The 17,733-nt window shown below is 40.9% G+C and overlaps 1 protein-coding gene across 1 annotated transcript in view; it reads right to left on the bottom strand.

The window, feature by feature from the left end:
- Positions 1 to 1,860: 1,860 nt before the first annotated feature.
- Positions 1,861 to 17,733, bottom strand: part of wscd2 (WSC domain containing 2) — a 42,859-nt gene continuing 26,986 nt past the window's right edge. The window contains exons 3-9 of the mRNA XM_026186967.1: positions 16,311 to 16,425; positions 14,240 to 14,424; positions 11,283 to 11,404; positions 11,038 to 11,212; positions 6,586 to 6,750; positions 6,291 to 6,491; positions 1,861 to 3,625 (exon numbers count right to left, since the gene is read on the bottom strand). Coding sequence (XP_026042752.1) covers positions 3,273 to 3,625; positions 6,291 to 6,491; positions 6,586 to 6,750; positions 11,038 to 11,212; positions 11,283 to 11,404; positions 14,240 to 14,424; positions 16,311 to 16,425 — 1,316 coding nt within the window. The 3' untranslated portion in view covers positions 1,861 to 3,272. The remainder of the gene's footprint in view (positions 3,626 to 6,290; positions 6,492 to 6,585; positions 6,751 to 11,037; positions 11,213 to 11,282; positions 11,405 to 14,239; positions 14,425 to 16,310; positions 16,426 to 17,733) is intronic.

Raw genomic sequence — 17,733 nt, 5'->3', positions numbered from 1 at the left:
GAGCAGTGTAGGGATCGGATGAGATGGAGAAAGGGCACAGCCAAAAGATAAAGAATTTTCATCTTGGACCTCTAGAAGCTGCCATTAATTTTTTTTTTGTACAAATATTTAAAGATAATTGAGTTAGTTCTCAAACTCAATTAAAAATACTCAAACTCTTCATTTTATTTGATTTTTATTTTGTCCAAAACTTTGCTAGTCAGACTCAATAATTACTGCTAATTAAGTTTCACTAAAAGGTCCAAGGGATCTGGAAAAGTAACAAAAAGCATTCGAGAAAAAAAAGAAATGAAAAATAGTTAAATCAAAGGTTTTTATTACTAATTAAACTGAAAGAGATGGTTAGGTTGCTATCATCTTTAAAAGAAAGGAAACACAACAAGACCCAGGAGCTGATCATTAAACAGAAGAAGGACTAAATCACCAAATTACAGGGTCAGAATCACAGGAGGCCGAAATAGACGTGCTGTCATGTTATTATAAGGTGGTGAACACGGTAAACACAGACGGCAACCTCTAAAGGGATGAAAAATGAAGCCCTGGAAGTGCTACAAACTACATTCATGGTGGAGAATGAATCCTCACAGAGTGAAAAGACACAACTCTGCAGGAGAAACATACATAACAACACACTTTTACTACAGCAAAGTTTAAAATAAGACAGTGTTTAGCCTCCTAAGAATAACCTACATTTTTACATAACCCTCTTTCCTGCTAGAAAAAAAGAAAGAGAGAAGGTTGGTTTGCAAGGTGCATTCCTGGATCAAGCAAGAATTGGGAAACTGTTTGCTTTCTATGTTGCAGCAGGTTGTTTTCTCAGTTCTCTAACATGTACAGCGTGTTGCTAAAAAGAGAGAAAAAGATGTCTCTGTTCAAACTTTCTTCAGCTGTGTTTCTGGTTTCACATTCTAAATGGGCTAAATGAGTTTTCACTTGTTTTATATTCATTTTGTACTATTTTAATTTATAAACAGTTTGAATGTTATTGCGTCCTCACTGGCCACATCATTAGGTAGGTCTGTTCAACTGCTCATTAATGCGCATTTATGCATGTCGACATTGTGCAAACCAGCTGCTCTTCCTTAGAAACTGGCATCCCATCCTTTATCAATAGTTGAGGGTGCTGATGGTGTAATGGTGTGGGGGATACTTTCCTGGCACACTTTGGACGAACTGAGCATTGTTTGATCACCACAGCCTTCCTGAATGTTGTCACTGAGCATGTCCCCTTTATGACCACAGTGTACTTATCTTCTATCCTACTTCCAGCAGGATAACACACCACACCGCAAAACCCAAGCCATCTCGAACAGGTTTCTTTAGCATCACAGTGAGTTTACTGTGCTGGCCTCCACAGTCACCAGCTCTCAAACCAATAGAGATAAGGTGGAGCCGGAGATTCACATCATGGATGTGCAGTGTGATGCTAATATGGACCGAAATCTTTAAAGAATGTTTCCAGCCCCTTGTTGAGCTCTTCTGAAGGCAAATCTGTCTCCAATGTTTGTCTTTCATATACCTGTTTTGATATTTAACCTGCTAAAAGAAATTAGCACGTGCATGTTAGCAGCACACGACATTAGTATTTATAGCTTTAGGTAACGAAGCAGAACGCTTGTCAGTGCTTAGTCTTGTTTTTCTCTTGGCTGCGCTCTCAGAGGTTTACAGGAAAGCCTTGTTGTGCACACTGAACCATAAAACTACAGAGCGCCTAAGGGTCACAGCAGGAAAACACTTTTTCTCTTACCTGTAGTCACAGGCAGATCGCTATTGTGATATGGTATGCGATATATTAATAAAAATGTTTAAGACTACTGCAGATTGTAGCAGATTTCTAAAAATTCAGACATGAGTCACTCCTTGGATTCACTCATTTATTGGGCCATATTACATTACATTCATTCCATAGAAAATACATTCAAATGTGACACCTGTTCAATAAGTGCCGGCTTGTCAATAAATGCAAAGAGCCAATAAAGTTTAAAGCATGTGTTAAAAATAGAAACAACCTCTCCCGTTTGCCTGTTGCAATACAAATATTTTGAACGTGTCAGCATACACTATAAAAATATAGTTTTATTATACTGAAAATGGAAGTCAGTTAATGCTGTCTGGCTCTCAATCACTGGTGCTGTTGTTGTTTTTTTATCCTTGGATTTATCAATCTGTGTATTTGTTTGTGTTTAAGCGGCAGAGGAGATCGAGCGCCGTTTCAAGACGTGCTGCACAAAAGTTTGCTGGAGTTTTTTTGTTTTTTCAACAAGGAATAGGAAAATGATTACGAGCTTTAACGGTTTCAAAGCTTTTCTTACAACAAAGCAGTGAAAAAAAAGAAAAAAGACAGTTTTCACATTCAGTATGATTAGCTCTCATAAATAAACCTCTACAACAGTCACTACTTATAAGGTAAACTCCAGTCTATTACATGAGTGTAATGCCTAATTCCGCAGTGATCTTTGGGGAAGGTGTTGCACACCGAAGTGCTTTTTGGATTTCTGCATCGAGTCCAGTGTTAAGAAAACATATTCACAGCCAAATGAATCAACGTGTGCGCTGCTCACGGGAGATAAATAAATGCCGCAGACATTAATCCTCTTCTCTCCTCGAGTCAGTCTCTTCGAAAGGGATAACTCAGCTTCTTGAATAACCTTCTGATTTCTCGTACATACAGTGAATTAAACACCTTACAAAATCTTGGAAACACACAGTATCATCACCATCAGGTAGTTATACCCTGCATATTGCATTTTCCCCCCTAACAAAGAGATACAGCTTTCAGTGAGCTTCTTATATAAAATAGTTCTGTAACTGTAATAGCAGCAGGAAAATTAATGTTTTGACTTTTCTTTTGCACAAAATAAGCTCACTGAACACACTTTGCAGTGTTGTATCGTATCTTTTGTCAGCACAGTCAGATGAGCCCCTCTGTAGTCACAGCTACTGTAGCTTCTTTGTGTTAAGGCATGTGCACATGCCTACACAGCACATGTGCATAGAGCAGGATAAGGAGTGCTTTTCATTCAGCAAATGAGAGAAACACAAACCTTGCCTGCTAAAACTGTCACGTCTACTCCATGAATGCATGAAGCTGATTTAGTTTCGTTTAAAAAAGAAACAGATGACTGAAAAAATGAAATAGGTGTCCATCTACATGACTTAACAGACATCTAACACGATAAAAAATCTATTTATCTCATGAAATTCTACAAGATGTGCAGGAATAAAAAGGAAAACTAACAAAATAAAAAGGAAAACAGAGGTCTTCACATTTATCATCTTGGCATGTATTCCTCTGGAACCCCAGACATGTTTCTTTTCTTCAAAGCAGCATCTACTGTTCTGATCAGTTCATTGATGTTTGAACGCATTTCAGGAGTATACGGGTCGTACTCGAGCTTACGTAGCCCCGACCGCTTGAAGTTCCCGTCCTTCTGGCCCTCGACGCAGAGCAGGCGATCCTCAGAAACCTTCAAACCCAGAAACTCGACCATTCCTTTGAGCTTGGTGAACAGGTCCCTCTTCAGATCCTCAAAGTGGACCACGTGGACGTTCCTCCCATAATGCAGCCAGTCCAGCGTGTGGGACGCCCACCAAGGGGCATAGTTCTTGACAAACTCGGGCCACTCTGAAGGACAAAGAGGCCACAGAACATAAATAAATGAGGGTTTTGGGTACCAATGCACAAGTTAAAGGGCATTCTACAGTACAGACTGAAATATAGCAGGAAGAACATCTACAGCCACCCTGTGAACAGCAGATGGATCACCTCTGGCGTCTTGTGTCAGGTCTTTGTTGGATTTTTTCCTGTATTTTAAGAAAATGACTTTTAGATATTGTTTATCTGCTGTAGTTTTTTCAGGCCTGACACTTCTTCTTTTGACCTCCACTTCTTCAATTTCCTAATTTTTCTGTTTTTAAAAGACACACGGCACACCATGCTGCGATATGCCCAGTTTTGGCTAATAGCTCTTTGCTCTTGCAAAAATACTATTTTATCCTAATTAACTGTGTTATGTTTGGCATTTTTCATAGATTCAAATAAAGAAATGGGAATAACGTATGAATTTTTGTGTCAGCATGCTAGTACAAAGTGCCTAAAGATACAATTTAAAATTGGTTCTTTGCTAAGTTTGTCTGTTATGTGTTGACACACACTGGTTCATCCTTTGAGTTGTTGCCTTTATGCTTGAATGACTCATAGGTCAACTTACAAAAAAGCACTGCTATAGCAGACTGCAATTAAAAAGAAGTGACGGGGCAGCCGATTTCCAAAGCAAAACCTTGAAAGACCTTCAGAAAGCCACTTCAAAGTGCTCAAGAGCACTTCAAAAAACACCAGAAAGGGTGGCTCAAGACTTTTGCTTGACAATGATGAAACAACTGTAAACCAAAAGTGTAAGTGAAAGAAAGATAATAAAAAAGAAATAACAGAACTGAGCCGTCTCCATTAACACCAGAAAATTTGCACTTTGAGATTTCAGCTTAGACGAAGAAGCGGTTACCAAAGGTTATTAAGTCATAATTGTCAAAGAGCTCATATTGTTAAGTGCATGTACGTTTTGTCTGTTCGAATAAAATTTAAGTTCTCGGTAAAATGAACTTCGGTACAAAAAAGTCAAAGTGTCAGCGTGGGCATAGAGTTAAGAGGAAGTGAGAGCTGTGTTAGCTGTGTTAGCACTGATGTCATTCAACTCCAGAGGCAGGGAGGACACATTAAGTAATTTCTGAAATGTCCGGACATTTTTGGTTGTCATTCAACCTGCAGAGCTGCTGTGAGAAAACCTTTTCTTTCAGCTTCATCTAGTGGCCCATAAAAAGTGGGAGCTGGCAGGAGCTGTGCTGCATAAGGACAAATCTTTACTGCTGGGAGAGGGTGTCGGTAAAGTTTAAAGTCTGCTGAGTTTGCAATGTCTCAGAAACCAATCAACTTTAGGCAACTTTAGTGCCAGAGTGGACAGAATATCAGAAATTTCCCCCAAAAACACAACCAGCAGTGCAGAAATGCCAAGAAGCTGCAAATACAGAAGTTACAATAAAAAACATCAAAGTATTTTAACTTTTTCTCCAAAATCCTGTTCTGCTCATTTCAGAGTGAAGACACAGACAGTATCTTTTTGACAGATTACCCCAAAAAAGGCATCTGTATAGCTTCTAAATCTACGAGATAACAGTGGAAAATAACTCACTGTGCTTTCTAAAATGGCATGACCTCCAAAATAAGTTGCACTTGCCCCTGAGCTGACATTATGGGGCCACGCTGGAAGGCATCAGTGTCTGTGACATCATCTGTGCCCCACAGTCTCCCTCTGTGGAGGTGAATGCATCAAATCGTACATGTGGGGCCCTGCGCACAATGTCACGCTGACCCGCTCTCCGTCTATTCGAAGTGGCAGCTGTCAGAAAGCCTTTCTCTTTAGTGATGTCACCGCATCATTTTCCAAACAACAGAGGGAATAAACACTCATTGGAAATGGCAGGCCAAATGTGCTGAAGTTTCCACAAAGAGAGACAACTGCTGGGTCGGCAACTCTCCAGCCTCTGGGGAAAAAAATCGATGAAACCTCGCATAAAGTCAGACAGACGATACGGGGACAAGACAAAAGCGGTTGCCACGGTTACTAAGACATGAAGAATGCAATAGGAAGAGCAAAATTTGCCTGAAATATAAAGACATCTCTATATTTTAGACATAGTTATTAAGCATCAAGTGGACAAAAGAGGAATTAAACATGACTAAACTGTGACTTCCTGGATGGAAGACATTTCACCAGCTTTTTAAACTGTGCATTCGTTTTCTGACTGATAACATCTGCAGCTAACAGCATAAAGAAGGAAACAAAGTAAGCTGCTAAGTGTTCAGATCATGTATACCGGTACATATATTTCCCACTTTAAACCTAGAATGAAGATCTGAATCAGACTTGTCATAAACACTTCTAATTTATCTGACTGCTGATGCTGTGGCTAAATGGTGTAAATGATTTTCAAAAGACAAAATGTTGCGTTCAGCCACACTGGAGTTTGATTGCATTTCCTCAATCCTTTGCCCTTCTATATCACAGTTTCTCAGTTCTTTTGTTTTTCTCTCATTTTGCAGTGTTTCAGTTTCTACTTATTGTGAAGCTTTACTCAAACTTTGTTCACCACAATGTTATCAGCACAAAAAATGAAATATGCCCTCAGTGCCTCAGTTTAATGAAGTCTTTTATTTTCATTTTCTTCATAGTACGATGACGGAGAGACTTCCGTGCAACATAATATTCACTGATCCAGAGATTTCAGCAGCTTACCTTTCCCTCTCCAGTGGGCCTGGGAAGCAAATCCAATATGTCCACCATATTTCCGGTTAAATTCTGCCATCAAGGCTTTGTAGGGGTTTCGTATCATGAGGATGCTGGAGTCGAAGGCTTCGATTTCTTTCCTGCCGCTCTCATGTGTCTTGATGCACATTGTCCTCCCACTCCGCCAGTGGTCGCGCTCCCCTTTAAATCCTGTGAAACAGCCCAGAGTGACTTTATAGCATCCACGGTGGTGCATTCATGGCTGAGCGCCTGTGAATCGTGTCAAAAACATGCCGAGGCATACCTTTATTGTACAGGGAGCCATCAAAGTAATAGCTGCCGGTGTAGAAGCCAGTGGCGAGCTCTATAAGGTGGCGAGCCCAGGTGTTACCAGCTCCAGGGAAACTGGCGAGGGCCACCAGCTGCTTAGCACGAGTGGGAAGGAAGTGCCGGTCCATGCACCGATTATCTGACAGTGGACAAAGATCAGCCGATTACATGAACCTCAAAGTTTAAAATTAATACTGAAAATCAGTCACTTCCTGCGTATTTACACAGTTTTGTAATAACAGACACAGAATTATTACGTTTCAACTTTGGATGATTATTATAGAAAGAAGAAATGTCAAGGCGGGCTTGTTTTATTATATTTTTCTCCACAAAATATCACCTAATAACTTCAAACAGTCTCCCAACAACTCAAGTTGACCTGTCTGTTTCCATCCAAACTATTACACCTTTTAGATATACAACATTTGTGTTCGATTTGTAATAATTAGGGTTTGAATTATTGAGTTATGTCTCAGTCATGCAAGTGTAAAAACAATCTCCTTAAAACTTGCAACAGGATGCAACCTGTCTCCAAATATTCATGATCCAGACCAACTGCAATCTCTCTCAGACACTCTGTGAACAAAGCAACTGACTGCAAGGGGTCACAAACCAGACAACAACATCTCAGCTTCACAGCACTACTGTCTTCCCTAGTAGGGTGTAGCATTGGGCCAAAACCATGTGGTGTGGTAAACAATCGTTTTTTCCAACTGAAACCAGATTTAAAGCTAACACATTCAGACCTCTGACAGGTTCCCTTTTCTGGGTTCAGCTTGCCAAGAATGATCACATGAAGTTCATTTCCCACAGCAGCTGATTTTTGTTTTGTTTGTTCACAGCAACCTCCATTTCTGTTTACTGCAATGTGACTCTGCTGATCCAAGCCACATCTGTCCACTGCGTTAAGGAAACACAGCCCACAACAACGCCTGGACTGAAGACAGACCTATTCTGGATTTTTGAGTTTCATAACAATATTTGGAATAACAAGAAATACAGCGATAAGCATGCATGTGTCTGGAACCCAAGATTTTACAGTCAAATCCAAGAACATTCATGATGATATTGTTTTAAGTAAACGTTTTAGAGCATATACTATTTAAAAATTTGCAAATTTACAAAAAAGGAAAAAAACAAATAAAAATGAATAAATAGTGTTCGGATGATTTGCAACATCGAGTGTGCATAATGGCACGAAAATAAGAATTTAGTGCATGTGTGTGTGGGGGGGGGGGGGGGTGTCAGGCAGAAGCACTCAGAAGTGTGACTTCCTCATATGTGACCCATCCCTTTGCTGTTCGTGTGCATGTCTGCAAACTCCAGACAATAATATCACAGCCATTTTTTTTCTTAGTGCCCTCTGCTCCTGCTTAAACTGCGTGGACACACTCGGGTGTTTTCACACTTGCATCCTGTTTGTGCGCACACAAAATGCTGAGACTTTTTTTTATTTCTGTTTATTCCCGAAATTGTTCACATGTTGTGGTTTTAAGCTTTGTATTTATTTTTAGTTTTTCCAGCTCATAACAAGCAAAATATCTCAGTATTAGGAAAAAAGGAGCCACAGTGGGATAATTATACCTGTTGTGCAAACAGAAGGTTATTATTTTTCCTTCATGACAGAAATTCAGAAAGAAACTAATTAAATTGGAGCCAAAGTGCTTTGGTGTATTGCATCTGGGTTTCCTAAGGTAGGGACCCTGCCCACTCCATATGAATAAGTGGTTCATGTCTTCAGTCCTGTGTGTTTTCCAGGTTGGTATACCAGGAAACCACACACACACACACACACACACACACACACACACACACACACACACACACACACACACACACACACACACACACACACACAACCTTTTAGCACTAGTGTAATGAGTCTTTTTAGGGACACGGCTGTTTATCTTAGTTTAGTCTGTTGCCATGGCATCTTAAGAAAAAAAAAGGCAGGAGCTATGTTACAAACAACGCTTTTTTAAGCTTCATAATGTACCGATAATCTGTGTGTGTGATTGCGTGTATTTATTTTCAATACTGCGGCGCTGAACCCTTGGCATATGGCACAGTGCCGATAGTGTTAACGCTGTGACTGGGTTAAGGTTTAAAGTGTGACGCTGGAGGTTTTTTTAGTTTGTAATTCATTTGATGTTGTGAGCTCAAATGAGAACAATCATAGTTATTTAAAAGTAACTCTGAGGCTGTGATTTATGCTGTGAGATACCTGAAATATTAACTGGTTGAAAGTGAAGCCTCCTGAATGAATCTCAGTGTTGATTTGGTTTATACAGTTTGAAACTGAGCACGAGTTACGTCTGTTGTTGACATAAAGTAAGTATAGCCAACGCTGGACACTAGAACAAAGGAACATGTGGAAATTTATAACAGGGTTTATAAGTCATGTTTATAACCAACCAACCACTTGTTACTTTGGTACAACTAGTCCTAGGACTCGTAACATTAGTTCACTGCTCTTTAGTCAATGAGTTTGCATAAATTGCAGCTTTTCCCCAATTTTTGGTTTCTGGTCAAACAGGGAACTCTCCAAGCGGACCAAAGTGCGTCACTGCAAACCACACCAGAACAATCAGTCTGCTTACTGAGCACATGTGTCTGGAGAAGAAGCACAGACAACACATTTACTCCTAACATTTGTATTTATATATCTGTTTCCCTCACTTCAGTTTGCTAAAAACTGTGCACACTGCATTCTCCCTGAATGCAAAGTGTGCTTGGCAATGGGCGTGTTTATTGTCAGCACACAACTCTTAGCCTCTGAGATGGATCATGCTCCCACCATAAACAAACCACTATGGAGTTCCTTTGGAAGTACAACTAAAGCCACCTCCTCCAAATTAGTCTTGGTGGTCTCATCTGTACCTGAATGTGAGAGTGCAAAGCTGACATCTATACAAATGAATCCCACCTCTTTATCCATTTCTCTTTATGTGGTTCTGAAGTCAATTATCTCTTCCTTTAGCCCAACTACTCCATGAAGTTTCCTAAAAACCGGGCTGATAGCTTTTGGATAGTGTGGAGGTACTCAAAATGTACCTGCAGCCCAGAATTAGCTTAGCAGAGGAATTAAATAATTGATACTAGCGCAGGTGATATATTTTTCATGTCAGTTGACAAAAATCCACGATAACCTTTTGGCACGTTGTAATTCAAGTGGTCTAAGAGGGAACTACACTCCTGCACCTCCTCTGGGCTCTGTTTTCAAGATGCACTTCGACCAATCAGACGTCATTTTAGACGAGTAGCAGCTTCAAGAGTGAAGTTTCAGGACTTTGCCTACAAAATTTAAAAACATGAACTTGTCTAAATGAAGCTTACACACACGTTTAATAAGAAAGATCTGTATTCAAACATCTGTCTGCTTCTCGGATGTTTGGTAACTTATCTAAGCTTTGCATCAGTTCCCCTTTCCCACACTGTCAAGCTCATTGCAAGATCACAAGTCCAATTGTCCTTCTGCCTGCCTTCTTCAGGTCAATCAGCCGCTACTCCATGTACTTTAAATATCACTGCGGATTTTTCATTTTCCTTTCCAGATGCCTTCATGCAACCAGCTTCCTTCCCTCTCCCATGTCAGGCTCCATCCAAGCCTCCATCTTCATCTCCATCACCAGCATCTAGATTCCGAGGGGTTTTTCCCTAATCCCTATCACTGCTGGGATTCTGCTGCGTCCAATTGACAGATCTGGATCTGATCTATAGATCCCATTCTCATCACAAGTGATGATCACCATTGTGAATTCTGGGCAGCTCAACACAGAAGTTGGCATCTTATCTAAATGAGAGGCACATGCAAGTAGTAGAAGCTAGAAGGCCAGTGAGTAGTCCAGATGTGTGAGTTAATAAGGAAGACAACCACAACTTTTTTTTATTTCACATCACAGACTGCTATAATCAGCAATGCAGTCAACATAGAAAGTAAGCAACTGTGGAGCCAGTAAATACATAAATATGAGTTGAGTTGAATTCCATGCTAGGCCCAAAACAGCACTAACTTAATATTAGAGTGTAAGATGCATGTCTGGTTGAAGGGGCTAAGAACAGATGTGGCAAAGCTGCAGGAGAAGAACTGTTGATTTTTAAATTCTGTGATTTTTGAAATGATCTTCTTCACTGCATGATCACATCTTTAATCCACCACAGATTCATGCATCTCATACGTGGAATCATCTACAGCTCAGGGTTGAACAGTCAGTGCCAAAATCATTTTGCAAACTTTGCACGACATGTAAGTTAGACAAAGTTCCGGCTCATGCTGACACTTTGCACTTGAATACCACATGTGTTATCATACTTTAAATTGAATGTGCTAAACCTCAGTCTGACTTGGACTTCCCACCAACAGAATGTGACCAACTTCAACACATGTGTGGCTTTTCAGCCGCTGCCAGGAAACACTTAAATTTACCTTGAACCTGTGTCTGGTAGACGACAAAGTACTTGTCGTTTCCACAGCTTTCAAACTCTTCCCCTTGGCACCGATTGAGACACATGCCCTCGTCCTCCAGCTCATGCAGGGAGAAGAGGGGCGTTGGGAATCCGCAGTAGCATCGATCTCCAGCGAGCACAGCCAGCGATTTCTCCTGGAACACAACAGCCATTATACACTGAAGACACACTCGTGCAGCGTACAAATCCCCAACATCCACTCACCCTCTCTGTGCACATGTCCACGCACTTATCCACAGACATGTTCTGGATGACCGCGCTGAAGGGGAGAGCCAGTGTGACATTGTCTGGCCGGTGGAAACACCCTTTGAAAATGGCACTGCCATCTGAAACAGACAAAACAAGCCAGACTGTCACTTACCAACACGAAAGAACACAGAGACCCTAAACTAACAGCAGCACTCGTGTCCCTGGGATGACTTGCAACCTCCAATCCTCTCTGTGGTCTGATGTTGGTGAAGACAACACATCACAAAAGCTGCTCTTCTCCTTCATGTGCAGGTCTTTTTTTTAACCTTATTTTAATTTGTTATTGACCTTTTTTTGCCAGCCTGCTGAACCTAACTGAAAAGATAAATTCGTTTTTATTCACGATGGAAATGTTTCTCGCACTGCACCACAACTTTAAAGGGTGACACCCAGATTTAAGTCACTGCTAAAGGAAATCTAAACATCCATTTCACATTTATTGCAGGCTGTCAACCTGTCAGCAGCGCCAGTATAGAGTACTTACGAAAATGTCTCTGTTGTCAACAAACTGTTAAGAATTAATGACAGAGGAGAGAAACCAAACAAGCGCTGCTTTTCACTGTGACAGACAGTGTGATGAAGACACCTTGCTTGCTCAGACATAGCCAAGTAAAATATGCAAATGGTGCTTCGTCTCTTTGGTATTCCTTCCTCTCAAAGTTTATAGTGTCACTACCAGTAAACAAGACTATTGAGCACTCTCTCCTTTCCTTTACAGGAAGTATTAGTGATCAGTGGTGTCAGACATTAAAAAAAAGAGAATATCCCCTTTATAAATTAGTTCTAGTGCTGTGTGTGTGTGTGTGTGTTAAATGTTTTATTTATTTTCGACCTTGTTCTCTGACTTAAAGTTGCATTTTTAATGCCACGTTCTCTCCACGGATCCTGTTTGTGTTACCTTTCTGTGTTTTAACATGCTGCAGCTATAAATCCATCCAGCTATCACAGAAAAGGAGGTCTCAATAACAAAGAGTGCATCAACGATGCATCTGTGCTCAGTTATTATAGCTTTTAAGAGCTGGGATTTACTCTGCAAAGCTTGCAAAACAGCTAACACATCACATTTCCTCCATTTCCTCTTTGATGTTCTGAGCAGCCCTCACATGACATGAGATCGGGGTTAGAGGTGAAAATGCCGACCTGAAATGCTTGCGCAGCAGTTAGATAGAAGGATTAAAAGCAGAAATGAGAATAATAACAAACAAACAGCAGAGGAACAGAGGGGTGCACTGTGAAGCAGGTTCAGCATAGCCAAACTTTCTTTGTGTCAGCTGGCTCAACAATTTCTCAAACCCCCAGTCAGAGATAACGGATATCGCTACGGTTGCTATCAACAGTCTCTGTTAATCCAGGCTTCCCGCTTCTCACATAAAAGAAGGATTCGGACGCATTATTAGACTTTTCGTCCGCTCAGAATTGATCATTTGAGTGCCGCCTGCTTCAGTCAGAGACATTATGAGGAGAGCAGGTGATAGAGATTGAAAAAGAACGGGCTGTAACAATGAAACAGCAAAAGGAAGGCCTGGGGGCATTCAGGTTTTACAGTGGCCCATACCCCAAAACAGGAATGTGGAAATTACATTAGAGTGTGTCCAATTATTTCAACTGATTTATCACAGACTGGTCAAAGTCCTAATCTTTGTTTAGCAGCCATGGTTTCAGCAGAGTAAAATCAGGTCTAGGATCGAGTATAAAAGTATTCATTTTATGCATGATCTACTGAACTGTGACCATATATGGTGATTTTTGTACTGCAGTCTTTTAGCAGGTTCCTTCAGCTGTGCCAACATTTTTATTAGGTTGCATCTATAAAATGTTTTCCTTCAGGACTTGGAGCATGTTGTGATTATAAGCTGCTGTGCACCAGGTTATCTGTTCAGCATAAAGCTGAATGTACCAAGGTACAGCCACCTTCGTCACTATGAGAACCTTGACTTTAAGCTTGAAATACCACCCTAACCCAATAATCTTGCTTTGTAGTGCACACCTCTGGAGAGAGCAGTTGAGCTATGAAAATATTCACCACATATCTGCATGGTAACTCTCTCTGATCTCACAGTATTTCCAAGAAGCAGGAGCCAAGAAAGAGAAAAAGGAAGAGTGAATGCAAAAAGGAAAGGGTGGGTAGAGTCACCCCACCATGTGTTCGGGACTTTTTTAGATTATAAAGAAAAAAGTTCCCACAACAAAGCAACAAAGCAAGCCACAGTTTTATAACAGGTATAGCAGGAGAAATAATTTTTAGACACCCTGCTGAATTTGTTACAAAGGAAAGATTTTTCTGGATGTTTGGTTCATATTCTGTCTCTCTCAATTAAAATTCAGCTAGCATACGAAATAAAGACTGTTCATTAGTTTGTAAGTGATCCAGCAGGGAATCAAAAAAATTAAGCATATTCTGTACTATAAGATCATTACAACTCCTGATAATCAGCTCTTTCTCCCAAGACTGAAGTTTTCCACTGGCAGGCAGTCGGTGTTTAGGATGAAGACCACAGGCGGCTGGGCTGTGTAGGTAGAGCAGCTCCCCGGGGAAAGAGGTAAACACAACAGAGCAGCCTGCTCCCGACTGTGGCAATAAAACAAATCTTTTCCCTCAAAGTAGCCGCGGGTGTTACACTCCTGAATCAAAATTACATCTTTGTGCCTAAGTACAGACTCTCAGGACACTCATATCTAATCAGATCCATCTTAGAAAAGGGACCCAAGTTTAATATTTTATTTTCAAATATCAAATTCAATTTTTATGGCAAATCTATAATGAAATTAAACTTTTTGAAGGTTCCATTTAAAGGATTCATTTCACATTTATTTTAGACTGTGAACCTGTCAGTGTTGATATAGAGTATTTATATCAGCAGTAGTAAACACTTGACGTGTTGTGTTATTGGATATGCTGATGCCAGACTTACAGCGGCGCGCAGACTCCTGACTCAGCTCCAGCCTATAGATGGACAGTCTGTTGGGCCCTCCGCACACGTTGCTCTTCTCTCCTTTGCACTCCATGTTGCATTCGCTGTCTGAAGCATTGGGCGCCTGGATCTTATGACCACAATAGCACTCTGCGCCAAACTCCAGGCCTGCAAACATATATCCCCTGGAGGGAAGAGGAAAAAAAGGATTAGCATTGTTAGCGTAGGGAGACAGAGGGGTTTAAGTGATCGTTTTGAGCCTTCATTATGTTCCTTAATCCTCCACAGGCAAAAACAGTTCATCCTCTGGAGCAGCTGGGAGAGCTGTAATCAATGGAAACAAACCACTGATGTGGTTTGTGCATGAAAATATTATTCAAGAATAATGCATCGCTGTGAAAACGAGAAAACTTATGTGCTTTGCAGGCGTCTTAAGCAAAGCCAATTATAAATGTGTGCAGTATACTAGAATTTATCACACAGGGCTTCTCCTCTCCGTACTGTTGCCTGATGAAGGATCTGACTCCCAGAAGGCTTTTCAGGTGCAATTAGACATCGAATATGCATACCTCACACAGGAGAAATCCCCAGGCTGTCAATCAAACCCAAACCCCTTTCCCCCCCTACGATGTGTTGCCCCACATTTGTTTGTCTGCTTTTATTAACCCGCTACTCTAGCAAACGTGGCTGCAAGAGGCAAGAACTAATAGGAGAAGGAGCTGAAAACAGGCATCTCTCTCTGCTCCTATTCTCTGCTCTGTGAATCAGTCATGGGTGTAATTCAGTGCATTCGATAGAGCCGTCCCTGGTACTCCACAGGGAGGGAGGAGGGAAAAAAAAAGAGGTGAGAGAAGGATGGTGAGGTATCGCGGAGAGTGAGATGGGATGAGAGGATAATGGGAAACAAATGGAGGAGAAGTGGGGGAGATGAATGGCTTGAAAACTGGAGCGCGTATTTTTACTACATGAAAACTGGCAGTGCAAAAAAACCTTAAAACAAAACAGAATTTTTTTGGCAATCAGTGAAAGAATACTTGCATTATAACAAACCGACTGATGTTTTTTTACCTTATAAAACATGATATAAATGCAAATGTAATTTAATAAACGGCCTGAGGCTTTTTGTTTTGTTTGTTTTTTAATGAATGGGCTTTAATTATAAACCAACGCCAGCATGACTCAAAACCGCAGTTCAGTGTTTCAACAAAACAATCACATTTCTTTATAATATGCAGAACTAAAACACAGTAAAAGCTGAGCACTGCATAATCTTAGAGGCCTGAAGAGGCCGGGTCAAAATCTAGTTTTAAAGTCTTTATCACGTCGCTTGTGTCATTTCGTTTTGTACGTTGTGTTCAATGTTCTACTCAAGCACAGGAAAACTATTCACGTACACAAACAGGGAGGTTAATGGTCCGGTTAGCTCATTTTGCCCTGGGCCGCAGTAACAGATTAATGTGGCCATAGCTGAACGGAGGCCGAGGAAGGGGCAGCCCAGTTAAGTTCTTCCAGCAAGTTGTTTGTGTGCCATGACCACAATTAAATAGAAAAAGGGTATTTTTGAAACTGCAGATCCAAAGTTGGGAGGACTTGGATGCCTAAAATATCATGTGGTCTGTGGTGGAGCACTGGCTCATACTTTAGCCTATTCCAAGAGCATTTTCAAACATTTTCACACCATAAGCAAATGTATTCTGTCACGTTGAGTCAAGAATGAACTCTGGAACTCAAAAACTGTGAAGGATTTGTTATATGTGATATAAAAATGTGATACGATTGGGAGCCTGTGTGCAGCCACAAATGGGCCTGGAGGTCATCTTGCTTGGTCTGCTGTGCATCTTTCCTCGTGAGCTTTTCTCTCTCTTTCATTTATTTATTTTTTGCTTTTTTAGCTCAGTTACGATGGGAAAGTACCTTTTGATCTCCTGCAGGTTTTTTTTTATCTCCCCTTCAGCTCTTTTGTAGTGGAGGGTTTTTTTTTTAATTTCTCAGTAGGAATCAAAAGACAGCAAAAAAAAGAAGGTTAACTTGCCTAATGGATGATTTTTTTTGTTGTTTGCTACTGTCATACCTTTCTGCACAGTTGTCCTGGCAACGAAATACAGTCATTTTTTTGTAGTCAAAAAAGGAAACTCCTCTCAGAGCTCTTTTCTGAGTGTCATCAATGTAGCAGCCGATGTACTTTGCTGAAAAAGGAAAGAAAACACAGTTGGTCGTGTGTGCAGAGAAAACATAACTTATATGTACATAAGATTACATTTCTAACGTAACAGCTCATACAGAGCAATCAAAACCCTTTGTCAGAAGTGTCAGAGGTGAATTTTATCCACATTAGAGTCCTCACACACAGCGTCACGCTGTGGTGACATCGCACATGGGAGTCCAAACTGGGGCAGAAGCTTTATTTATTTATAAAGACAGATATCCCCTTCTAGTGGCCTGTAACTGTAGTGGCAGTCATCTCTCTGCATTTTTCAGAAGTGTGTGGGGGCTGGGCTCTAGTGAACCTCTGCAGAGGCATACAATGACCCTCTAACAGCTTCTTGCCTCTCATTAGAACAACGTTCTCGTGTTTAACCGGGCTACACAGACCCTACCAGCAAACCTCTCACCATCTGTGCTCTGCTATCACCCCTTTAAACCTCTGTTAATAACTAAATGGGGGAAAAGCATAGAGTCCCCTGCATTATCTTAATTGTGCTGGTCTACAGGCCTGCATTTGAGCAGCATGTTGTGCACTGCAGCGGATGGTAATCTACCTATTGTTGAGCTGGAAAATAATCTGCTTTTTGATGGAGGCAAATGCAGATTTGATGAAACAGCATCTCTTGTTTTGAATAGCACACTTCTGCTTCGCATTACACGAAGGTAAAGGATGAAATGGCAGATGCAACTGATACAATTATTGTTTTCAATCATTTTAGCATCTTCCGAAATGACCTCATTGCAGCTGGTGAATCACATTTTCCATAGTGCTCCGAGTATATCCTTTCTCCAGCCTACTCCTGTTGTCTATTTGTGCAGCATACATCTGTGCAATTGGCCCACACAGCAAAAATGTGCTTATGCGCCGTGGTCTGCATCTTATCGCAATATTCCCTTCAAATTAAATTTAGAGCCAAGGTGAATTAGTACATTTGGAGTAAAAAGAGAAGGGGAGAAAAACTCTTAACCCAAACACAGCCACCTTTGGAAGACAAAAGGCTCTTAAACACTACATATTAATGAGTGGCGCTGGATGCACGAGCGCAAAAGATAGCTTTGAGGTTATTAATTACTCTATCATCACGTTCGGCTGCAATCCCGTGAGGTTAGAGTTTCAGAAAAGGGCGGCGTGGGGGTGGAGGCGTGGGGTGGCTGAGTGTACATTGTAAACATGTTTGCTTTGCTCCCTCTGAATGCAGAGGGAGCTAAAAAAAAAAAGGTTATTACCGCTTGTGCATTGTTTTATAGTCTAAATTTGAATTCACAGCAGGTTACTGTGCTGTGACTCA

Source organism: Astatotilapia calliptera, chromosome 12, assembly GCF_900246225.1.
Source record: "Astatotilapia calliptera chromosome 12, fAstCal1.2, whole genome shotgun sequence".
In the NCBI taxonomy this organism is placed as follows: Eukaryota; Metazoa; Chordata; class Actinopteri; order Cichliformes; family Cichlidae; genus Astatotilapia; species Astatotilapia calliptera.
This window is presented reverse-complemented; position numbering and strand designations above follow the sequence as displayed.